General features: G+C 38.8%; 4 protein-coding genes across 8 annotated transcripts in view; 1 reads left to right on the top strand and 3 right to left on the bottom strand.

The window, feature by feature from the left end:
- Window positions 1–1,011: 1,011 nt before the first annotated feature.
- LOC108241283 (sialic acid-binding Ig-like lectin 12) lies at window positions 1,012–8,268 on the bottom strand. 3 transcript variants are annotated; one of them, XM_037978865.1, is made up of 15 exons: window positions 8,035–8,268; window positions 7,617–7,958; window positions 7,266–7,523; window positions 6,620–6,877; window positions 6,412–6,499; window positions 5,885–5,939; window positions 5,534–5,664; window positions 3,954–5,442; window positions 3,623–3,867; window positions 3,222–3,484; window positions 2,622–2,712; window positions 2,489–2,543; window positions 2,164–2,318; window positions 2,016–2,084; window positions 1,012–1,931 (listed from the first exon to the last, which is right to left on the bottom strand). In XM_037978865.1, exons 1-8 carry the CDS (start codon window positions 8,102–8,104, stop codon window positions 5,388–5,390), a joined length of 1,257 nt encoding a protein of 418 aa, XP_037834793.1. In that variant the 5' UTR covers window positions 8,105–8,268; the 3' UTR covers window positions 1,012–1,931; window positions 2,016–2,084; window positions 2,164–2,318; window positions 2,489–2,543; window positions 2,622–2,712; window positions 3,222–3,484; window positions 3,623–3,867; window positions 3,954–5,387. The 3 variants fall into 3 exon arrangements, with proteins under 3 accessions (XP_037834793.1, XP_037834794.1, XP_037834792.1); XM_037978866.1 differs by having other exon boundaries at window positions 3,623–4,313; window positions 4,386–5,442; XM_037978864.1 differs by having other exon boundaries at window positions 3,623–5,442.
- A 652-nt stretch (window positions 8,269–8,920) lies between these two features.
- Window positions 8,921–10,267, top strand: LOC108241315 (neuropeptide B). The gene is made up of 2 exons (XM_017425352.3): window positions 8,921–9,216; window positions 9,791–10,267. Exons 1-2 carry the CDS (start codon window positions 8,962–8,964, stop codon window positions 9,917–9,919), a joined length of 384 nt encoding a protein of 127 aa, XP_017280841.1. The 5' UTR covers window positions 8,921–8,961; the 3' UTR covers window positions 9,920–10,267.
- Window positions 10,268–10,393: 126 nt separating this feature from the next.
- LOC108241317 (guanine nucleotide-binding protein G(o) subunit alpha) lies at window positions 10,394–18,450 on the bottom strand. Of its 2 annotated transcripts, none has more exons than XM_017425354.3 (10): window positions 18,263–18,450; window positions 17,824–17,959; window positions 17,108–17,199; window positions 16,911–17,003; window positions 16,364–16,524; window positions 14,383–14,511; window positions 12,684–12,813; window positions 12,512–12,583; window positions 11,253–11,340; window positions 10,394–10,742 (listed from the first exon to the last, which is right to left on the bottom strand). In XM_017425354.3, the coding sequence occupies exons 1-10, from the start codon at window positions 18,299–18,301 to the stop codon at window positions 10,552–10,554; spliced, it is 1,131 nt and encodes a 376-aa protein (XP_017280843.1). In that variant the 5' UTR covers window positions 18,302–18,450; the 3' UTR covers window positions 10,394–10,551. The 2 variants fall into 2 exon arrangements, with proteins under 2 accessions (XP_017280843.1, XP_024863630.1); XM_025007862.2 differs by having other exon boundaries at window positions 10,394–10,736.
- A 759-nt stretch (window positions 18,451–19,209) lies between these two features.
- Window positions 19,210–24,364, bottom strand: part of LOC108241255 (ethanolamine-phosphate cytidylyltransferase) — a 9,172-nt gene continuing 4,017 nt past the window's right edge. Inside the window, exons 3-14 of one of the 2 annotated variants that reach the window (XM_017425277.3) lie at window positions 23,385–23,473; window positions 22,532–22,693; window positions 22,357–22,423; window positions 22,169–22,253; window positions 22,052–22,093; window positions 21,466–21,598; window positions 21,222–21,307; window positions 21,061–21,138; window positions 20,913–20,978; window positions 20,761–20,826; window positions 20,584–20,672; window positions 19,210–20,017 (exon numbers count right to left, since the gene is read on the bottom strand). In XM_017425277.3, the coding sequence (XP_017280766.1) occupies window positions 19,903–20,017; window positions 20,584–20,672; window positions 20,761–20,826; window positions 20,913–20,978; window positions 21,061–21,138; window positions 21,222–21,307; window positions 21,466–21,598; window positions 22,052–22,093; window positions 22,169–22,253; window positions 22,357–22,423; window positions 22,532–22,693; window positions 23,385–23,473 (1,078 nt within the window). In that variant the 3' untranslated portion in view covers window positions 19,210–19,902. The remainder of the gene's footprint in view (window positions 20,018–20,583; window positions 20,673–20,760; window positions 20,827–20,912; window positions 20,979–21,060; window positions 21,139–21,221; window positions 21,308–21,465; window positions 21,599–22,051; window positions 22,094–22,168; window positions 22,254–22,356; window positions 22,424–22,531; window positions 22,694–23,384; window positions 23,474–24,364) is intronic. The other variant, XM_017425278.3, reaches the window with a different exon arrangement.

Below are 24,364 nucleotides of genomic sequence, written 5' to 3'. Positions count from 1 at the left end.
TCACAGTTTGCAGTCTGATGAAAGCAAATAAGCCTTTAGGCTGAACAGGGCTATAAAAGTGAAATTCTTTAACCATATGCATGCAATACGAAAAGTATAACATAAAAAGAGCGTTTTATTTTAAATATTGCTTACATGCTTTATTTTCAAACCTTTACACAAAATGCTGCCAGCAGTGTGAAGCTTTAATTTCTTTACATTTTGATGTAAAAGTAGCTACAAATGCATTTGCTAAACATGCATATATCTAAGCATTTAAAGTAGAAGGCAAAAACAGTGTTTGTTTAATTATAATAAGATTGAAAGCCAGTTCATGTAAGAGGATTTCTATGAAACACTGTCATGTAGAAAATGAAGCCATTCATAAGATGCTTTTCAGTTCGGTCGTGTGGTTTAGATTCAAATTTAATGTTAGTTTTCTGCATTTAGAACTGTTTTTGGTTTGACTGTCTGACTGAAAACGCAGGCAGATGTGTTGCAAAGCTAAATGAAATATAATTAGCTGTGGGAAATTAAGTAAACATTGGTTTTTAGATTATAAATTGATTTTTTTTTCCTGGAAATTCTTAGTGAAGGGCAACAAGCTGAGCCTTTGGGTGTTTCTCGTTATACAAACTGTCCAATAATCCATGAGGGGTGACTTTTTATCTCGTAGTTAGTTGAGCACTTCTCAGAAACCCATCCAACATCTTCAGTCTTTCCAGTAATTCAGAGCTCATGTAATGTTCCTGCATCTTCAGCAGAGGGCAGAATGAGCCCAAGTTTCATTCTGTGTGTTTGACAACATGTCTTCAGCTGAAGGATTTTCACACATGGCTGCTGGAGTCATCAAAAAAAAGTCTCCGGTGTTATCTTCCAGAAAGTTCCCAGATTGGTGTTTCAGCAAGATAACTCCACTTCCAGTCTTTTCTGCAGGTATGTTGCCGTGGTAACCTGGACTGAAGCCAATCAGATTCAAGATTTTAGGATACAGAAACTCATCTTTCACTGTGAAAAAATAAAATAGGGACGTGTGACACAAAGTTTTATTTTAGGGGACACATCTGTAAATATAAATGATGAACGTGTGAAAAGTACAAAAAAAATTAGTTCTCCAAGGTTCAATTGTACTGATTCATGCAGAAAATAAATAAATCTATCAGGGATGGTTTTATCATTCATCTGCACATAAGGCAGCTTTTAAAAAAAAAACAACTATAAATAATAGAGAGACATAAGACAATGATAAAGAGGAGATGAGAGAGAGCCAAGATTAAAGTCATTTCACATTCAGTCAGAAGCATTTTCACCCTGAAAAATACGCAGCAAAGGTGTCTCTTCTATACTGATCGGTGTTTTTGTTTTGTCTTCAATTGCCCGATTATATAACTGCTAGACATCCTAATGATTTAACTGTAGCTGTCTGATTTTTTTCTTTTTTTGGCTGTGGAAACAGAATGAATAAGCTGTTCTTGAGGAGCAGAAGGTAAAACAACAATATGTTATAAAAACTGAGATGATTAAATATTCTTTTATATACAGAGATTCATTTAGTCATTCAACACTTTTATTTTATTTCATATATTTCAACGTAATGTCAAAGATATTTATCAAATTTTGATGAATTTGATTTTTATCTGCATTTTAAGCTGTTTATGTTCAGTAAAGTTCTTTTTATCTTCAGTGCTTAGAAAAAAGGCAACATAGATGAGGTTGTTGATAAGGTCTAAGGTGGTTTCCTATCTTGTGAGGAAAACAATTGTCAATGTTTGTACAGTTTTACTTTCTGCTTTTGCAGTTTCTCTGTGAGCAGCTAGGCATCTTACAGCATATGCAAAACATGGGGTTGGTTTTTTTTTCAGAAAGTTGTTTTTGAAGCCTTTTAGTGTGAAACCGTTATCGCTCACGATGACATCTGCTGTCTTCAGGGCGACGGGTTCAGCGGCTACGTTCTGAAAAAGATAAAAGGACGTGTTTGCACTAAGGCTGCCTTAAGCAAACAGTTATTAATAAAACGCACGCTCGTTGAACTTTACCTGCAGACTGTGCTGTAAATCATACATTCATCATCATCATCATCATCAGGGGAGTCCATCTTCTTCGCCCTGCAGGGGATGCAGTTGATGAGAGACTTTGATGCAGCATAAATGAGAAATAGTTTAAAGCTTTAAAAAATGATCTCACATGTCGGTTTTTCTCTTGATGGTAACAGTTGTGTAAATGAGTTCTCCCTCATGTCGTTCCTCTTGTGTTTGGTCTTTGTTTATCCAAATGGCGTAGATGGGATTCTGATCATTGATGGTACGTGAATTCAAGAACGAATCCTCTCTGTGAAAGTCCTGACGAACAAAAACATTTCTTATCCGAAGCCCAGTTCACAAGATAATGTGGCGTTCGGTTGCCATTTTATAGACATCTGTTCAATCCTGCAGTGCACAGGAGCATTCTGTAGTATAATAATAATAAAAATCAAACATGGTTAAGCATTAAGCAGCACTGATAGTCCCACCTGTGTGTCCGCCTCACAGTCAGTTTCAGCTGGTTTGGACTTTTTCTTGTATAATCTGAAATAGAAAAACAGGGTTTTTAACATCATTTATATGTGTGACACATTAAAGTCTTATTGTCTGAGTACTGTTTACCTTCGGAGGGAAACTAAAATGGTCACAGCCACAAGTGTTGCAACAAAAGCAGCAACGATGAGTACGTTTCTGCTAAATGTTGCCATCAACTCTAAAGAACCAAAATGAAGAAATTTGTTTTGAATTAGTTAAATCAGAGCATCCACTTCACATCTGCATTTATTGTTGTTTTCTAATCTGAACTCAAACAACATAACTGTAATTTCATTTACCACTTTAAACACATTAAGTTCACATTTAATTGCAATATAAGACAACTGTTCTGCCACAAGATTCAGTAAAATCTGTATTGTTAATTTTTTCAATTTAACAAGTCATCTTTTTAATTTATCACCAGGGTCAGGACTATTATAACTTATAATCAGTCATATTTGATTAAGTGAAGTTAATTGAGTTTTATGAGGTATGATTTCTCATTTCAGATTAAAACCTCTAAATAAAATCCAAGATTTTCTTTGTTTCCAATAAAACCTGAATATTTTAATTGCTCACTATGATTTAAAGTAAATCTATGGCACAAAATAAATGCAGAATGAAAGGAATCAATAAAAAATGTACCTGCTGTTAATCAGGATTTAATTACTACAGAAATGTGTTTACCTTTAGTGTCACAACAGAGCAGTTCTGGCTCCCATGTTTGTTGGTGGCAGAGCAGAAGTACTCTCCGTCATCACTCTGTCGAATTTCCATAATATGATGTTCCGGCTTGTTTCCGACAGCTGAGATATTATCCCTGTGCATTTTAAACCAGGTGTAATTCTCCACCGGAGGGTTCGCCTGGCTGCTGCAGAGCAGGATGACGTTACTTCCAGAGTTTATCTCTGCTGACGGTGTGACAGAAACCGATGTGTTCCTCGGGCCGTCTGAAAGAGAAACAAGAGTTCATGTAGCTGAAGATATTCACTAAAAAATGAAATACTTCAAGGCACCACAGTGGTATTTTAGTTCATTCTTTTTATCTATTGCCAGCAGTTTTTATTCTAATTCTGTCCAATACTCACATTCAACATCAATGCGTTTGGCTCCTGAGGTTGTCCCTGTGTGTCCCTCAGGGAACAAACATAATCCCCAGAACTCATGGAAGATATGTTTCCTAAATAAAGCACCCGTCCCTCGTGTATGGCTCTCCCGTTCTTAAGCCAGATGAGCTCTGATGGAAGTCCGCTGTCACAGCTGACGCAGGTAAGGTTCACCGAGTCGCCCTCCTTAAATGTTTGATTTTCATTTGACATGAGAATTTCCAGATCTGAAAAATCAAAGTGCAGCTGAAGTTTTCGAGATTAGCAAAGCGGGGGATTTACAAATGTTCATGACAAAAGCAAAGAAACTCACCAACAACCTGTAGTGTGGAGCCTTCTGCTCCAGTAAACCGGCCTTTTCTAGAGTTAGTTATAAATCTGAACACGTATTTTCCTGTATCATTGTGGGTAACATGGAGTATTTGAAACGAACAATTGTGTTTTTTGTCTCCAATGTAATGGAATCTTGAGGATGTATTAGTATTATTTTTTATGACGCTGTCATAAATAAAAGGACCATCAAAAACATCATTCCTTTCATGACCCCACTTCACACTTTGTACTGTCTCTTCTTCAGGATAGTAAAATGAACAAAGAATGATAACAGACGATCCTCTGACTGCACAAATGTTTTGGTCCTGATAGACCACATGCCAGTCGCTGCTGAGAACACCTGAAACAGTTTAAACAGGACATTATTTATCTTTGTGTTATCTTGAAAACAGGATAAAAAGGTTGTACTTACCTGCGAGGATAAGCAGCATCAGTATCCTTTTCATGTGTGTAGCAAACATGTTGCGTACAATCTAAATGTTTCTAATCAAAGATAAAGCTAAGTTCAGTGCCTTGTCTCCAAACACTGCTCTAAATATTCATTATAATCCTGAAACTATGTGACACACTTCACTGACTCAGGGTCCAGGCTGAATGTGAGCCTGTGTGGTGTGAAACCAGCTCTGAAAAGAAGACACAATGTTTTTCTGTGAGCGTTAGAGTCAGACCTGCTGTGGTTTCTTTGGTGGTCGCCAAATACAAAAAAACACTTTCTGCTAGGCTTCAGCTTACAGACAGATTTTATGATGTTCCGTTTTTCTGTAAATTTCACTGTTAGACATTTTGAATGCCAACCTGACCGAATTAAGGAGCAGAATCGAGGCAAAGCATGATATTACTACCTCCGTGTTTTAAAATCAGAAAAGCCTGGCAAGCTGGGATCCAAGGTTTTCCTCAGATCCATTCATGTAAGTTTGAACCTTTCTGTTCTAATCTTGTCCGACAACTCTTCTGCTGAGGTGCTCAGAAGTCCTTTTCATGTAAACAATGACAGATTTTCACTTGAATCTTGAACTTTTTATGTCCTTTAAACAAAACATGGTGCCTTCTCACACTCCAGTTCACTAAAATATTGAAACACACACACACACACACACATATAATATATATATGAACACATTCGTTTTAATGTACACTTTTCACTTTACTTTTCAGGCTCTTATTTTTGTTTGTTTAATTTAACAGGTTTGTTTTCTTGAAGTATTATTCTTAGAGACAGTAGGAGGTGGGAGTGTTGCCTTTAAAGACAAAAGTGTGTGTGTGTACAATGAACACTGCTTCCAAGCAGTCAAATTATGAAGGTTCAATAAATGAACGATTCAAAGTCTGATCCCTGAAAAACAAGAAAAATGTTCTCAGGCATTTTGGTCAAATCAAACATTTCTGAATGAAACACAAAAGTGTGTATTGAGCGTTATCTGCACACTGAGCTGTAGATTACAACTTCATTTCCTGAGTTCTGCTGCTTCCTGTAAGTTATACAGTCGGTTAGTATTTATACATCCAATGTAAAAGTCAGTCATTGAAATTAAAATATATATATATATATTTCTGTCTCACATTACTGGCTGTCTTTTGTCGCAGAAGACGACAGCTGCATATACGATTTCTGCTGCATCACCTTCACCCCTGAGCCTCTCATCTTGTGGCTCTTGGCTGTCAGACATGAGCCAGTTCACATAGTCTTCACTCTGAAATCAGCAATGAAGATTTCTGTCATGATTAATGAGCATTTTTGCCTTCTCCTATTAAAGGCGTCCTAAATAAAGAGCTCCTTTAACCACCAACTGCACAGCTTAACCATCTCTGTGTGTTTTGTTTGTGATTGACTTGTTTGCTGATTTAGTTTCATATAACCTCTGCAAAACTGACACAATTGTGGTAAAGTGAACAGAAATAGAACAAGACCACCTGCGTTGCCTCCTCACATCCTGCCTTCGGTGCACACAGTCTCTTCCTGGTGAGTCTGAAATCAATCAGCAAACATATCTCACAATCATCGCTGCTTTACAGGAAATATTACTAATATTTTTTGCCACTGAAAGAAAAAAAGGCTGCGAGAATGGATTTAAGTCTGTCACACTTCTTACACTATAGCCTATTCAGTATGGATTGATAAACAAATAAATAACACTATTTTATTATGCATGTTCAGTAGGTTTCTACATTGTCTGGTGTGTATACCTGATTGTTAAGAAACAAACAAACAAACAAAATTCTATTTCAAATCAAAAACACAGCCTCAGTGGCACCAGGAGGGTTTTATTAATAATTTGGTGTAAAGAATTGTTTACACTCTGTTCTCAATCAGTAAAGATGCTGCCATTAAAGCTCAGTATAGTTGTATTTATTAGGAAGTACAACTTTCACTGCCACTGGATATATATAAATATATATATGGTATACAGTATAAACAGTATACAGTATATCTGGCTTACCTACAAGCAGCTATAATCATGGTCCCAACTAGAAGCGCAGCAATAATAACAATAAGACACACATTTTTGCTAAATGTTGTCCAATAAGCTGTAAAACAGAAGGAGATTGTGAGGCACATGTTAGACAAAGTAAAACTTTTTGGGAACCCATGAAATGAAAGCACACTTCCTAATCAGCAGGTGATAGAAGGTCATTTCAGAGACTTACATTTCATTTCCAAAGTGAAAACAGTCGAGTTCTGACTTCCATGCTTGTTGGTGACGCTGCATAAATACTGAGCACCATCACCAGGGACGAATGCCAGCTGATGTCCAACTTTCAGGATCCGACCACCTTCGGCTATTTTAAACCAGCTGTAGTTCAGCACAGGGGGGTATGCATCACTGCTGCAGATCAGGGTGATGTTATCGCCATCCTCTGCACCCGCCGATGATCGGACAAGGACCGAAGTGTTCTTAGGACCGTCTGAAAAATGCCCAAGAGCATTTAGGTTTTACTTTTACAATGAATAACTTTATAAAATACACTGTTTGGGCTGTTGTAGAAACATGAAAATCTTCATGAACTAAAGAGTCACGCTGCCTGATAATTCATTGTTATGTACGCAAGACATAAAGGCTTTCTGCAGCAGCAGTACTGAGACATAAAAATCCATCTTTTGGTAGATGAACAAAATGCTGTTTTTTATTATTGTTCGACAGATACCTGTTGCTTGTGTTTTTAACAAGCAACGGGTATCTGTAAATAAAGCTTTGTCCTACTCTGATCATTTTAATGGTCCTCACATTCAGTGGTTTAATGCTGTCACCAGTCCTCAGAGGCACCGAGTCTTTACTTAGTGTCGGATACTCACATCCAACATCGACACGCCTGATGCCTGAAGTCGTTCCCCTTTGGGTTTTCAGAGAGCAGGAGTAGTTTCCAGAATTTGCAAAGGATATGTTTCTGAAATCGAGGACTTTTCCTTCATTTATGGGCTCTCCATTTTTAAACCAGGTGAAAACAGATGAAGGATTGTCTCCATCACAGCTGTTGGTGCAGCTGAGAGTCACTGAATCCCCTTCTTTTATGGTTCCATCCTCATTAGAGCTGAACAGCAATATTTTCAGATCTAAGAGAGTAAAATAACACTTCGTAATTTCACTTACTCAGTGACACAACTTAAACCTTCATGTAAGTGTTTTAAATGATAGACTAAACGTACCAACAACTATCAACATAAGGCTTCTATTGATGCATCTTGTTTTGCTGTTAGCGACTCTGAGAAAGTATTTTCCAGCATATTTAGGCTCCACCTGCTGTATTTTCAGAGAACAGTTTTGATCTCCATCTCCAACGAATTCAAATTGTTCGACGACTTTTCTAAACTTGCTGCCTGAAATCAAACGAGCCTTTGTCTGATTGGGCTTCACGTGACCCCACGAGAATCTGTTCAGGGTTTTTCGGTCCGAGTTGTAAAATGAGCACAGAATGACGACAGAAGAGCCTCTCACTGCGCAGATATGTTGCTGCTCGAACTTCACTTTGCACATGTTGCTAAGAACTCCTGAAAGAGAGGATTCAAATTTTGTAAAATCCTGCGATTTTAACAAATCGTTAAAAATACAAGATAAAGCGTTTACCTCCCAAAAACAGAAGCGGGAACATCCATCTCAGGTCTCTGCGTAAGACAAACATATCGAAGCTCGACATAAAACAGAGAGGAATCAAGCTTTGCACTTCTTTTTGTCTGCTGATGGATGCAAAGCATCCTGTTGTGAAAAATAAGGTCTTAGGCCACCTCAAAACTTAGGTATCCTGCCTCAAAAATAGGTCACCCATTGCCTGTTTCAACGTTTCCCATTTGAACGTGAGAGGTGCAACATCTGTGCAAAACTTATATCTTGTGCTTATATCTTGTGTGTGTGTTTGTGTTTGTGTGAGTGCACACACAGTTCAGCCTGATGTTGCTTTGATGTGGTTGAAGCAAAGTCAATGCAGGATTAGCAATCTGGTGCTTCATGGTTTCTGTTGAACACTTTTACAGCACAGGGAACAAGCATTATTACTGCTGACAGAGTGATTGATCGTTGTTTAGTCTTAACAATTTGCTTTTTTATTTTGCTTTGAACTGGTTCGGTGAAAGAATAAAGTTTTTTCTTGTAGCTGAGAAGGAAACACTATCAATATCAATATCTGCTGAGCTGTGGGACCCTAAACTGTCAGCCTTTTAGTCCTTTGACTATTTATTATGACGTACCTAAATAACCAACAACACTGGATTTTACATATTGTGCGTTGTTGTCATTTGTTTTGTTGCTCCAGTAATTAGTCAGATCCGCAAAATAATCGAACATAAACAAAGCCTTCAAACAATTCTTCCTGAGGCACAAACAGATGATTTCTTTCCTCTGATTGATCATTTCCCCCCACCCCCACCCCCTCTCCTTGAAGTGACGAAACTCTGATGATGATGATGATGGTCGTGTATAAAAAGGCAGCAGACAAGAGAAGAAGAGCAGTGATTCGCGTCCAAACTTGGAAAGCCAGCAGCCCCGTAGCTCGACACGATGGAGGTTCCCTCGAAACTCTTAATCCCCGCCGCGGTGCTCCTCGCGCTGCTCGCTCTCGGCCCGACGGAGGCCTGGTACAAACAGGCGGCCGGTCCCAGCTACTACTCCGTGGGCAGAGCGTCCGGCCTGCTGTCCGGGATCCGCAGGTCGCCGCACGTCCGGAGAGGAGAGCCGCCGTCGGACAGCGGGGAGGCCGAGCCCGCCGGAGGGCTGTCTGAGCTCATCTCACACAACTCCGTCTTGAAACGACTGGTCAGTGGGTCTGCCTTTTCTCTTTAAATCAACTTTGTCTTATCGTTACGCATTTGGCTGTCCGTGAGCGCACGAGCGCGTGTCCAAAAGGAAACTATTTGTGCGTCATGACATTAGGATTTTATTATTTAATAGTTAAATAAAACAATCCCTATCCTGATATATTTCTTTGAATGAAAGGAGCTGTCCTTTCAGCACCAACTGGACGCTTTCACACTGAGACACTTTATTTTAAGCTGTGCAGCATATTAATGATTAATTATTCATATATTAAACCAAATAACACTTGTTGTTCTTTACAGGATTTCTGTTACTAACACAATAATTGCAGCTAAATTTAAATAGTCCATATTTTGCTGAATACAGGTTCTCAATTGTTCTGTTTTTAAATGTAAATAAAAAGTACCATACTTGAATTAGTCTACTTACTACTTTCAGACTGACAGTTTATAAGTTTTTGCTGCTTAAACACATCCAAAATCTTATTGAAGTCCAGTGGTTCTCTTGGTTTTAGGTTGATAAAACCCCACTCTGATGTAGAGATATTTGTTTTGTCTTTATTCTTTCCATTTAGCCTCTTTGCATCAAAGACATTACACCAATCCTGCAGAGCTGTGAACTCTTCCAGGATATCAAGGGATCACTGAAGTGCAAAGCAGATATCTTGCTCTCCCTGGACTCCTCGGACTGTGAAGCAGACTGAGGCTGACGGCTGCTCTGGAAGAAGCCCACCTCGGTCACGGACATGTTTAAACAATATCGACATTAACTTAACAAAGACAGCGCGCTACATGAAAGCACTTGATTTTTTTTTTCATGTCTCATTTCCTTCAGTTTCTTTGTCATGAACTTTGTCAATTCTTTAAATTGTAACTGTGATGTATGTTTGTATATATATTTGGTCAGAGTGTTCATTAATAAACTAAAACAAACTACAAGTCTTGTTTTAAATGCTTTAGGAAAACATACATAACTATGAGACATGATTCTTCATATTTGTGCCAGTGAAGGCAAGAGTTAGAATTTAAAGGCTCTTAATAAACTAAATCCAGCAGCGTCACCCTTTCTCATGTTCTGATTGTCGTGGTAAACAACATTAGTCAAAAGATCCTGTTGTAGGAAATATTTTGTTTGAAAAGTAAAAACCAAAGTTCTCTTGAATAAAAACTTTAAATAATTAGATATTACCAAACATTTTATTAAAAATATATTAAAAATTAAAACACATCTTAAACAGTTGTCTTTCCCAGTTAAATAAATGAAACAAATTAAAACAAAAATATAAAAAGACACATAATCAACAACTAATCACAATCAAAAGAGTCTTGCAGGGACCTACAACAGCTGGACAGCTGCCAGGTTCTCCTTGACGATCTGATCGATTACCATGTGAAAGACCACCTGTATGCTTGCGGTGTGTGTGGCAGTGGTGAAGTGGTGGTACACAGGCCTGTTTATGCTGCTGTTACACACCAAGAACATGGCAGTGACGTGGTGGGCTGCGGCGTCCACGTCACCATCTGCTCCTGACAGGAAGAAAAGAAGTTTTAAACTCTACAGAAGCAGTTTTTTACTTCATGGTACCAGCTTTCTCAGTCCACAAATGTACAAAGCATGGGTCCTTGAATTATCTACAATATGATCCAGTCTGAATAATATGAACAAAAGGATTATAAGGTTAAGGTATGACCATCTCAGAAGAAATTCTGTTCAAACCAAAAGAGAAGACCATGTACATCCACCAAAACAACATGCTTAATTAAAACAAACAAACAAAAAAAACTTTTAAATCCTCCATCACTAATCAGCCAAATGGAAAGTATTAAAAGTTCAGCATTTATAAACTATGTTTGTGGAAGATTTCAACAGGCTGTGTTCTGAGTTGCCGAATGTTCAAACATTTATTGTATTGTTCGTTTTATCTCTGAAATATTTCCTAGATTTAAGAACCTAAGTGGGCATTTTTTAAAAATCCAGATCAAAGATTAAGGTTTCAAACTGGTCTCATTGAAAGAAAAATCAAGCCTCCAGTGTACCTTTATAACAGGGAAGGTAAAACCTCAAGTGCCTCCCAGAATGTAGAATCTTCTCACGGAAAAGATCAATTTTGTTCATGAACAAAATCTGTAAAATATTTCAAATGGAAAGGTTATTAAAGAGCGTATAGGAGCATATATTTGTGATGTCTGAAGTCAGTAAATTAATGAAAAAATCTACATAAATATAACAACATGGCATGTTGAGCCTCCCTAGTATTGAAAATGATCATTGGTCTGTGCTCAAACTGGAAATTTGAGCATTTGAGAATAAAACTGCCTGTCAGCTAATTTTGCTTTTGTGGCAGTCGGAGCTCTGAGGCTGCTAACCTGAACGCTGTCTCTCAAGGTTTACTAAAACTTGAGTACTAACCCCGTGGAAGAGTGGAAGAGAGTTATTTCACATCCTCTGTAGTTTTAAACCAAACTATATAATACATTTTATTAAAAACTTAAAGAAATGTATATGTTGAATTGTAAAATTAAAGGCCTTCATACATTTTCCAGAGTATCCACACCAGTCAGTCCAACTGTATGAAATCTGTCTGCCTCTCACATCAGAGGAAACAATCTATCAATAAATATATTAGTCTCTACATTGTGCACTTGTTGGGGTTCAATAAAAGGATTCAGTGTGGCTTATAATTTAAAATATTCTTTTGAGTAGTCTTTGTTTGACTCTGAAATCCAATAAAGTTAAGACGCTGATCAAATGCCAGGTGAAATATCAAAGCATCTCTTGGCACATCACAGCTCTCTTCTTTCCAACAATTTCCTCAGTTTTTATACTATCGAGACAAAAAGAACTGCTTTGCAGCTTTTAAAATCATTATGGAAATGAAGCCATAGGCTTGACGTCTGACAGACAGTCCTCAGCAGTTTGTCTGAGCTGATTACCTACAAATATGAGCAATTCCCACCAAGGAAATTAGCCTCATTCATTCTTAACATGACAGCCAAACTAACCATGGCAGCTGTTAAATGTGTCTGCTGCAAACTAATCTGAAACCCCCTGTTTCACAACTCAATTAGACTTTGTGCCAATTATGTGCATCAGCTGCAATCAGAGCTTTGTGGAGCTCCGTCTGTGTGTGATTACCAAAATAAGACACTCAAGTGCTTCAGTCACCGCAACATATTTAGACGAGCTTTAAAATAGACAAACACCAAAAGGTGATTAAAAATGCTACAAGTAAAGCTGATAAAAACATACGATCTGTACAAAAACTTCTTGGATTAGTAGGTGCAGATAAACATACCAGGGAGGTTCTCTGGAAGATTGCGTTAATGCAGAGTGAAGAAAAAAGTTCAAGACTTTCCTGCAGGCGGTTCTAATAAAGGAACATGAGCGTGCTTAGATAAAGCAGAGAAATATAGATGAGCAGCTTAAAAACAGCATGGTTCTTCATTAACTCGTCTATAGCAACATACCGCCGCGTGATCCTCCACCTGCGTCGCGTCATAGCTGCTGAGGGCTACGACAAACAGCACGGCGTGAACACAATCAAAGCAGCTTAGCCACTTCCTCCTCTCACTCCGCTGGCCGCCAACATCATACAACCTGTCAACAAGGAAGGAACTGAAGCTCCTGATTCACTGAAAAGATCTGGGACTGCAAGGATTCAGGTGTTCTGGAGGGAATTTGCCAGGTGCTGCAGTTATTAAATATGATGTAAGAACAGAAAAATGTATTCAGTTTCAGACATACTGAAGAAAATCTCACCACAATGTTGATTTTGAAAAAGAGACCTTTTTTATAGATGTCACATTACTATGGCAATGTTGATGATAGTAGAAACTAAGATTGCAATAACAATTCTGCACCATTTCAGACATGGAGGACGCCTGTTTCAACATGTGACGTGGCACCAGTTGGAGCTGAGGGTCTGTGTGACACAGGTAATGAGTTTCAATTTGGGCCAAAGAGTTTACAGGCGCCAGATTGCCGTCCTTGTATGTCAGAGGCAACGAGGCGTTTACCTCTGGGTCAGGAGGGAGTTTTAACAAGCTGGAGGACGATAAGCGTCAACTAAACTGACAGCAGTAGTTTAGATTGTGGAGAAAAGAAAATCACTTTTCTGATGCACGCATTTAGAAGTCTGATCCTGTCTGTGTTTTGTTTCGTTTTTTTATTTATCTGATATCCTTTCATGCAACAGAAAACAAGTTATTGGGATTTTTCAGAAAGTAAATGGTGTTTTGATTCTCCAAGAAGCTGTTTTACCGTCAATACACGAGGCCTGTATGGATTCTGTTTTAAATGATGATCGACTCGCCGTCATCAATGAACCTGGAAGAAGGCAAAGAATACCGTAACACTCATTTCTCAAATCTGCCCAAAAGGGTCTGAGGACGGCAGAGTTTGAATCACTCACTGCTGTGCTGTCTCCAGATCTGTGAGAATATTCCTGGATAACAACCAGGAGAGAGAAAATTAATCTTTCATGTCTGGTTCATCTTATGGAGGTCGTCTCCCAGCTCACTGAGACCCTTCAGGTTGAAGAAGAGGATGACGCTTAGGAGCTGTTTTCACACTTCAGTCTCTATTGAATGTGAAATAATTTTACGTTGTGTTTTTTTTTAATGGTAGTCGATTTTAATTTCAGACTGTAACAGATTTTTCCCTGTTTCAGTTATTAGATTTTATGTAAATCAGCTGAACTTTGCTGTTCTTCAAGATGACAAAACCCTACAAAAATAAGAAGAAGAAAAAAAAAAGAAATGCAATATTTAAAACAACTCACACTTCAAGCACTTTTAAGGCAGATTTGTGGCACAACTCACCAAACTGAACTTTATTTACGTGATAATTTCTTGTTTGTTATAATGATACATGTTTATTTGATGCTTTTCTGTCCATACTGTGGGTTTCGTGATAGATCTTGAGTCAGACTTCTGCCGTTACTGTTTTTTTTTTCATGTGTTTCATTTATTTAATGATTAGGAGAAATAAAACAAAGTTAAATCATTTGAATTCAGAAACTACATTGTAAAAAGTTTGGCTTGTAATTTTACAGTTATAGGCCTTTTTTTATCCCTCTCAGTGGCCAAGTGTGAACTAATAAAAGTCAACAATTGAAAATAATGAGATGTGAAATTAATTAGTTGTGTAAAGCAGCAGCAGTCTTACCGAAAGACGGTTTCATTGAGCTGAAACTGCGTCTCAATGATTCCACACGTCCTCACTCTGACTCTCAGGACATCTGTCTCTGTGGGAATGTAATTTGGTGCAATGATTCGACTTATGTTCTCAAAGAAACTGCAGAGGGGGGGGGGGGAATACAAAAAACATTTCAATAAGCCTTTAATCAGATACACAAGTCTAGTCAGGTTTTTAGATTTGTCATTTTTTTATTTTGTTGTGATTGGTTATGCACAAAATTTAAATATGTGCATAATTATAAAAAGGTGCTGCAAATGAACTTGATTTTTCCTCAAATGTCTGAAAAAAAGGGAGGACAAACATTAAAAAGCATCCACCATTTTAAATGTTACACATGGGCAAGTAAATACAGTCGAAAAATAAGAGCTCACTTCAATGGTTTCACTGAACAAACTTTACGCCAACTGATGCGTCAACTACCTGTGGCCACACGTTCCCTTTTAACAACCTTAACGGTTCAGTTCATGCACAAGTTGCCATCAGTGAAGTCATTTTACACATTTAGGTGCCTGGGGAAGTCAAGTGTGTCACGACACAGTCTAATCCAACATTTCAGGGGGGAGAGAAATCAATGCTGGGTTCTGCAAGGTGAGAAGACTGAAAGAGAGCCAGACGAGTCTCAGATAATCCCCCAGCTTCAAACTTTATTGAGTTCCAATAATGAAGCTGTCACACCTCCATCTTTCTCCGTCTGCCCACCTGGAGTAGATTTTATCTTGACTGATCGCCTCCTTGTTGCCTCAAAGATAAGGAGTTCAATTCTACCCATTAAGTCTACATTCATCGAAGGAAAAAAAAACCTCTCTCTTCATTTAAAAACAACATGCAACTCAACACAAGTTGTGTTTATTAATGATGCTTCTACAGATTTCAACAGGTACTCCTGCAAGTAATAAATGCATAAAAAATAGATAAAAACAAATAGACCTTCACAATCTCTTAGTGATGTAAAATAAATTATATTAATACACCTTAAATGTTCATTTAAGACCAATCAAATAGCTACCAATTTGAAACTGAAACACTAACAGTTGGTCACAGAAAGCAATAAATTGCAATATTTGCCAAAAAGTTATATCTTTGTTTTATTTATGTGTTATAGTTCTCCAAATCTTTCCTTTAAACTGTCAATGATGGAAACATCAGCCTATCAAGTAACATGTTACAGAAATAAACATTTTATAGCGTGGTAGTTCAGAGAAACAAAACTTTTACCTAAATGTGTCAGCAGTACAGGGACAGTACAGACATCCCTTCTGATATAAAAATGTGTTTTATTCTATTTAAACAACATTAAAACAACTGAACATTATTTTATTTATCCATATGTCTACACTGATATCCACCCGTCACCAAATCATATTGTTTTGCTGAAATGCAAAGCAGTGATTTCATTAGTGAAAACGTATCCAGCTGATGATGCGACACACATTAAAGCTGCTCAACCTTCAGAGGTGAGATGGGACTTTATGACGCCTTACAGGCTGCTCTTGCTTTAGTTAATATTTGACTGCTTGGTTAAAAGACAAACTGGGGAAACCAAGCTTATTTCTTAACCAGGTGCATAATTTATGAACAAAAATAAAAAAAAAAAACATCAAATTTCTTCTTGTTTCCTCTCTACACAAGTGCTGCTGGTTGGCTTCTTATTAGCCAGCAAATTGGTCTCTTTAGTCATGTTTGTTTTAGCTGCTGCAGCCTAACACCCATCAACCTGAAATCTGCAAACAAGATTTTTTTTTTGGTCCTAATTAAGCCTCCCATTCCACAAATGTCACACAAATCATTTCCTGAGAGAGAGAGCGAGTTATTCTCAGCACTGCCTTTAGTGTTGCTCTGTATTGACAACAACACTTCTTACTGAGCAATTTCCCCCGTGACATTTCCACCTTCGGCCATAATCGGGGAGCGCTGTGCGCCGCAAACCACCTCAGGTCGGTGTACTCACTAGAGGGCAGAGTCGTTCAGCTGGTACTCGTAGCCTCTGGCTGCTGCCGCTCGCACGGCCTGGTCGGCCCAAAGCGCACAGAAAGAACGCGCCACGAAAGGGAGCGGCTCCTGGTCGTCTCCCAAACACTGGCTGCAGGACAGAATGGCGCGAGCGTGCATCTGAAAACAGCACACAGTCTGCTTGAAAAAGGTGATGGTAATTATTTTTATTATCTGCAGCACATTTTACTATCTGAAAATGAGAATGCATTAACATTTATATTAAATGACTATATTATACAATCCATTTCCACACCAAAAATGTGTTAATTTCTGGAAATAACCCGAGCTTTTCAGCTCAGCAGGCCTGGCTGATTTAAGACTTGGATGATTCAATCAATTACACATGTATTTATGTATATTCCCTCATTAAAAGACAAATCAGTAGAACTTGTAAAAAGAACAGCAGTGCTCAGACACCGGTGCTGGTTCTGTCACAGAAAAATAGAGACTGACATCTAGTGTAATAAAGAGGGGTTGCATGAAGTGCGATCCTTTTATTTCACCTCGTTGTTCTTGTTTGTGAGGTTTATCCGCAGCTTGCCCATTCCGTGCAGAACAATCTTCAGGGATGTTAAAAGGTTGTCCAACACTGCAGGCTTTGAAGAGCAGGATATTTTATTACTCATAACGTGCTGACACCGATACTGGAGAAACAACGTTTGGTGCCACTTTAACACTTTAAAAGCTCAACGTTCAGTACCTTGAAGCTGATGAGCTCCTGTCTGGAGAAGCCATGACTGTGGATTATCTTTATCTGTTTGATGACTGTACTCTTTCCGCTCTCTGCAACTCCTGCAACACAAACCAAATACTAAATATCTTTTTTATTAAAATACAAATACTTACAATTATTAGGAGGACTACTATTCCCTGAAAGAATGCATATGGCCTGCTGCCTATTGCATTATTGCAAGATGTCACATTAAGAGTACATGTTGTGAATGATTCCCAGCTACTACTACTACATCAAATTTTAGCTCAATATCTGTCAAACTGACTAAGATTGCGTTGTTTTTCTGTTGCTAATATCAACTTGCTTCGGCAGCCATCTTGAACTGGATTGACTCTTAAAATTAATCAGTTAAAGATGAACACCCAATGATTATGTCCTGAGGGTTTCATAGAGAGCCATGAAGGAGTTCATGATGTATTTTACCAACATAAAAAACTGGTTTGACTCCAACAGGTAATGCTAAAGTTTTAAGCAGAGATCTCACAAACTGAGGAGCACCTGGGAGTGCTGGGAACCAGGCTCAGCTACTACCACACCAAATTTCAGTTCAGTATCTGGAAAATCGGCTGTGTTTTGGCCATCTTTGTGTGTTCTGAGGCCAGCTGGCTGTCCAGCGGTTCATAAGATGTTCGGTAACAAACTGACAGCGGAGGGATTGGATAAATGACAAAACGTAACCTTACCAAGCATGAGGATTTTAATAACCCTCCTCTCGGCTTCGGCTTCTTCCCAAAGGTCTTGTTCAATTTTGGAGCTCTTCAGTTTGGCTCTCTTACTTTCCTCTGTGATGTCCTGCTGAAGGCACATCCCCAGGCAGAGCTGAGTTAAAGCAAATAAATAAATCACAGTTTTGGGTATTTGGATCCAAATGACTTGTAACTATAAGGTCAAACATTATGTGGAATAACAATTTAACCTAAATATTCCAATAATGCAAACCTTGTGCTGCATTTAAAAAATGTAGCAGAGGAAAAAACAGTAAATCTGCTATCTGGTTTAGTCCTTTTAATGAGGAAAATGAGTAAACATTTGTTACACAGCTTAAAATGTTTTATAAAATATCCGAAACTGTGCTCATCAGGAACTTCTAGTTCAATTTATGATAATAAAAGTCGGTTTTACCTGCAGAGGGAGAGGTAGTATTTTTAAACAGCTAAACATTTCTTTGTTGTTATTTTTTCCCACCGGTTCGTCGTTTGAGTCACATAAATAAAAGTCGGTTAGCAATATAAAAAGTTTTGTTAAATTTGTTTTGTTTTCAGCGCAGACGCTTAATTAGAACCATGTGTGTAAAGCGCTCCTTCAAAATAAAAGCGCAAGACACCGAAACAGGAAGTTAGTTTCTGTCATAATAAAGTCCACTTTCTTGTTATAAAATTGTTGCCATCTTTGGACCCTAATAAAGAAATGATTATCACAGTTTTAAAAAGAACAAACAGTCATAACCTGTTTATGGGACAAACGTGTTAATGTTTATCTGCCTGAAATGTGTTAACAGAACTCCTTTAATCAGAAAGCAAATAAACTAAATAAATATATTTTTCTCCACTCAAACACAGACTTAAACTTCATGTGACTAATACTGATTTTTGCTTCACTTTTAGTCCCATGGAAATTTAAAAAAGGCTTGACAAGTGGCACACATTGTCCAAAGAAGTAAAAACGAGACACAAAACAGGTTATGAGAGTATCATTTTATTAGCAATTACATACTGTAAATCCAATCAGTTTCTACATTATATGTCCAACTGGGAGTGATCAGTAACATGGCCAACAGATCATAACCTACACTAAACACATTTCAGCTCGACAAGGACACATGTTCTTATGCTTTGAAACAACACAGTACCATCTGTACCTCAGGTCACCGAGAGGAGGAGAGTAAAATATACATCTACAAAAAATATATGCAGTATTTAATCATCCCATCTGGTAAAGACACGGAGGTTAAATTACTCAGGATTTAAGAGACTGTATGAAATGTACTCCATGTTCAAGGCAACAACACTTAGCATTCGTTATGTTTCTTTAATTACGCTATGGAAGTTTAAGTTAAACATGTAATTATCTCTATGTAGGAACTCTAAGTGCTTTTTTTTTATATAAAAAAAGACTCAAATGATCAGACGGTCAGGTCTCAACAGTGCATATCTTTGTGTTAAAAAAAAGTGTTTTTTTTTTTGTTTTGTTTTTCTTGTGCAGTCAGTGCAGACTCTGGGAGCACAGTACATGAGGTCAAAGTTCCAACATGTGAGTAGCAGGGAAACGCCTCCCCTGATCTTCTCGTGGGTCCAGCAGCCTGCAGAGACTCTACGATCACTTTCTAAGACTTGCATACGTAGATACAGAATATATACACACGCGTGGATTAGCTGTGGGCTCAGGCTCATTGCTGTGCAAAAAGCAGCAACAGCCCCACGGAAATGACAGATCAAATTCTTTGTTTTATATTTAAAAGTATACACACTTCATTTGTTAAAATTGGATAATAAAGTCTTTTTTTTTTTGAAGGCAAAGAATAAAAGGTTTAAAATGTCCTAAGACATAAAATAGAAATTTGAAGATATAGTGACATCTTCCTTGTTCTGCCTTATTGTTTAGGGTTCTCCACAAACATACAGTACACATGATGACTCCACAGCAGAACACCCAGGGTTAATATCACACTTTCTCATGTTGGAGAAAGAGTTCATTTTACTGTACAGGAATTTAGAGGAACTTAGCTGGTCGACGTTGAGTTAAAACCCCCAGGAGATGATGCCTTAAAGCAGAGCTTGGGCCCTGTCTTTGCTCTTTTCCTCCTCTTGACGCTTCATGGCCTGGATCACAGCCATCTCTTTGGCTTCCTTCTTCTGGTTCCTCGCCTCAAACAGCAACCTGAGTAGAACCAAGGAAAGAGGAACCAGTGAAATAAGGGGAATATCTAAAACAGGACTGCATGACTCCATTGTGAGAAAACCTGGGAAGGTTTCTGAAATCCAATTGGAATTGATTACTTGTTGAATTCTTTGAACCTTTTTTTTGCCTTTAACACAATAAAAATCATATGTTTTGTTTGTTAAATAAAAGTTCAGAAAAACTAACAAATGGCAGATTTCAGGTTTTGCTGTGAGGTATGTACGTTCAATCAGTTACCTTAAAAACATTGCAAATATAAGAGGATTTGTTACAAATACAACTATTTACTTTTGGACTTTGGTCAATTAAAGATGGTTGACACAGCTAATCAACGATGGTCAATACAAAAATGACAATAGCGCAGTCAGTTTTACAGATACTGAAGTAAAACTTAGCTGAGTTAATGTCACATTAGATTGAGCATAACATTCTTTTTTAAATGTGACTTTAACTTATTTCGCAAGATAATCTTAGTCTAAATCTCTGCCATGAAAAGCGGTGGGGGATATACATTCCTTCAAGAAATGCTTGGCTTTTAACTGCACCTGTTTTTGATTATTCTCTGCACGATTGCATCCGTAGTAAGGCTGTTCCCACTGTCGACTGTTCGTATTATCCCTCTCCTCCTCGGCTCCTGGATATGAAGCAAAAAGGACCACAACGAATTATTGTTAAGCGCTTCCAAGACAAACTGTTAAACATGGCAGTAGCTGGAGTCTTACAGCGTAAGGGTCAGATCCATCCTTATCGGGGTATATTTCTGTCTTCCCGTGGCAAACAAGATCTACCTGGAGACACAAAGTCACGAGTAAGCAGCTGTATTTCTTTTTGAACAGTAATCACAGATTAATGTAAGATCAATGCACGGTCTTGCCTTGAAATGATCCAGCAAATCCTTTGTGACTGCAAAGGGTGCTCCAATCACCACTTCTGATACGTACTGTAACAAGACAGATCAGATCAATAGAAACACGGCATCTGATGAGGAGTGCTGTGCTGACTGACAAAGAAGAAGGACGTACTCTGCATGCCAGGACACTGAGCGTTCTCTCGTGGACATTCATGATGGGGTAGTTCTTCCCTTTGTAACGATTTACCTCCTGGAAAACACGAATAACTGTCGAACAGAAATGTCTTTTCACAGGAGAGGTGAAGGCTTTAAAAATAAAAGAAAACGCCTCACTTGATCGAAGTGCAACCCCACTATGATGTACGGCTTCTCTGCAAGCTTGTGCACCGCTTCCAGGAAGTCCACGTGTCCAATGTCTGGTAGAAGAGTCAAGGAGGACAGGGACTTTCATCAATCTGATCGTTTTGGAGCAACTTCTTCAAGAACTGAAACGGTTCATTATTGTGTGTGGGACAATTTAAGATTTTACATAAAATAACACCAGTGAGATGATTATGTTTCATCCCTGAAAGGATATGAAAGAGGTCAAAGGCTCCTGCTACGTAGATGATGGTGTCTCCAAGCTGAGGTTCCTGGCCTGAGGCGAACTGAATGATCTTCTGAGAAGTTTGCAGGAACTGAGACACTCCTGTCCACGGACTGTGGCCCTTCTGGACATAAGAACCAAACAAACAAAAACAAATTAATGGAGCAGCGTTATTTCGGAGAATGAATCTTTATGCAGCGTCACTGCCACCTAGTGGTGCAAGCAGTTTAAAGCAAATTGAAAGCTGGTCCAAAAAGGCATAAACCCCTGCCAAAGTAACGGCGTTACTCTTCCAGTCTTAAATGTTGAAACTTAACTGCTTGCCAGCGGAAGCTTTTTGGCTTTGCCCCTTCAGGAACAGAAGTGGCATTCACAGTTTGCTGGCAAAGCCTGCTAAATGATTACTAAGTGGGTCTAAAATAAAGGCCTTTGCTCAATAACCGCTGACATCTGGCAACCTTTCCTGCTTAAGTGTCAAAACTCTGACAAAGGAGAAAAATGAAGAGTTGTTCCAAACAGACCCCACTGAGAGGTTTGGTCATGAGTGGAGGATTTTATATCACTCAAATTAAATTACCTTTCCAAAGTTGTCTGTGTGCTGCTGATAGTCTGAACTGTCCTGGAAAGAAAAGAGGAGACAGTTTGGTTTGTTCTCTGGAGTGAGCGCACAAGGAGAGAATTTGGCAAAACTCACAATGTTGCTGTGGTGTGCTTTGGTCATGAGCAGCATCCTGCCGACGAGGTCTGTGGTTGAAACTCCCTGCGTCCTCTTACACTCTCTGTAACAACACAGCACACGCCATGTGAGGTGGATCCAACACGCCGAAGCCCAGCCTGGCTGTCAGCACGACCCCCTCCGCACATCTGAACCAAAAGTCTCACCTGTAGCGTCCTGCCTTCTTCACCTCCTCATACGTGTCCTTCCCATCTACAGTTAGAGTTATATCATCTGAAACGACACAGCACACTCACTAAAAATGCATCATTCATCACAGTCATTCCCAACTTTTATTTTAACTTTTACTGTGTGAGTAAAAGCCGCGGGGTTATTCCCTACCTCCGTGCACGCAGAAGTCACAGCTGTACTTGTCGAGCGTCTCGAGGGTTGTGACGTAAGGGGCTCCTTCTACAACTTCGTCCACCCATTTGATGGCCCGGACCATCTTGTATCTTTCTTCCTGAGTGAAGACCGGCGGGCCCTTGTGCTTTGCAATCTCACCTGAAAAGCAAAACGAATGAATCTGAGATACGGTGCCCTGGTTATTCCAATTACAATAACACAGTCTAACTTGAAGGTATGGGTTGTCAGTGTTAAGCTCACTGAAATACCAAAACACTGAGCAGCCGATGCTGACGAGACGAGACTCATAGGTACGTCACACAATCCCAGCTGGAGCAAATCAATATTAAATACAATGAAGAGAACATTAAGACCTTTATAGCTCATCAAAAATGGTTTGCTTTGCTCTAATCTCTGTCAAAGGCCAGGACCCAGTGGATCAAAACATGAACTGAAGGAATATTGTCAAATGGAAGCAAAATCTGTAAACGGCATGACGGTCAGTTTGAAAAATTTACATATCTATGGTTAGATTTGTAGCTTCTCTGCTTATAAATCTGATATCCGTATCCATATGAACAGAGCTAATATTCATCTGATCCTAAAGGATCCATTTAAGGACTTTATAAAATCACTGAGTATGGCAAATCCTACAATGAAACCTAGCTTCCTGTTGTAGCAACATGTCCTCACTCCCTGCAGAGACCCGCGTGCACTAATAATCATGTGCAGCCAGACTCACAGCCTCAGGACAAAAGCATGAGCCGAAATCACAAGCAATCATAACGAGAGTGACAGCACGCTCCGTTAGAAACGCCATCAAATTTATGGGTTACACTTAAAGCCTTACTGTCTGTGTGCACTCCAACGATGAGGTAATCTCCCATAGCTTTGGCCTGTCGCAGCTGGTTCGAGTGGCCGTAATGCACCATGTCGTAGCTGTGAAGGAAAAAATACAAATACAAAAGTTACATATCGTAGAAGGTGGGAGGATTGCTTTTAAAACCTCGAGAAACTCAAAGACAGGTAAAAGCATTGTAAGAATTTGTTGGCTTTGCGATATGTGTTTGCAGAAGACTTGGCGGCCGTCTGGCACTCAATAAATTCTCTCTCTACATTATTCATGATGATAAACAATGCAAACTTTACCTTCAAAAGTTAGGGCATACTTTGTTTATGAGCACAAAAATAAAAAAGAGGAGTTTTATTTTCTTACGGACACTGTTCAGTCAGTTTAACTATCTGATCAGCAGGGTCAGACAATAAAAAGGTGAATGATGAGATGTCTACTTCCCTTTAGCTCAGCTTCGATGCTGACTGCAGATAATTAGATTAGCACAGATAAGAGACCGAGGCTGCAACACAGTAATCTCCCATAAAGTGAGAACAGATGGGCGTTAGTCTCCTATCAGTGTCCCAGGCAACTTAAATCACACTGATATTTCCTTTTTTTTCCTCTCTCTGCTTCGATCGTAATCCAGGCAGGAAGTAATAGCAGGATAATATCCATTTAGTGACACCCCACATAATCTGTGTGAGAACATGTATAGCCTGCACTTTTCAGCTTCAAAAAAAAAAACCCAAAAAACACACATTTAAAAGACAATAAGTGCAACTACAACGTGTTTCCAGATCACACCTCTGAATGCAAAGAGGCTCGTTGTCATGAGCAGGAACGCTTCTGTTTGGGTTCCAAGTGAGTGGTTCTCTTAGGTGACGGAACGGGCCGAGAAGAATGCAATAAGAAGGAGCTACTGGAGTCGAATGAGAAGAGATGAAACCTTACTGGGTTACATAAGAGCAGGAGGCTTCTGTCATGGATTGGGGGGT

The sequence above is a fragment of the Kryptolebias marmoratus genome, linkage group LG12, assembly GCF_001649575.2.
Source record: "Kryptolebias marmoratus isolate JLee-2015 linkage group LG12, ASM164957v2, whole genome shotgun sequence".
NCBI classification, from domain to species: domain Eukaryota; kingdom Metazoa; phylum Chordata; class Actinopteri; order Cyprinodontiformes; family Rivulidae; genus Kryptolebias; species Kryptolebias marmoratus.
The sequence above is the reverse complement of the archived record's forward strand: the minus strand, read 5'-3'. Positions and strand labels throughout refer to the sequence as shown.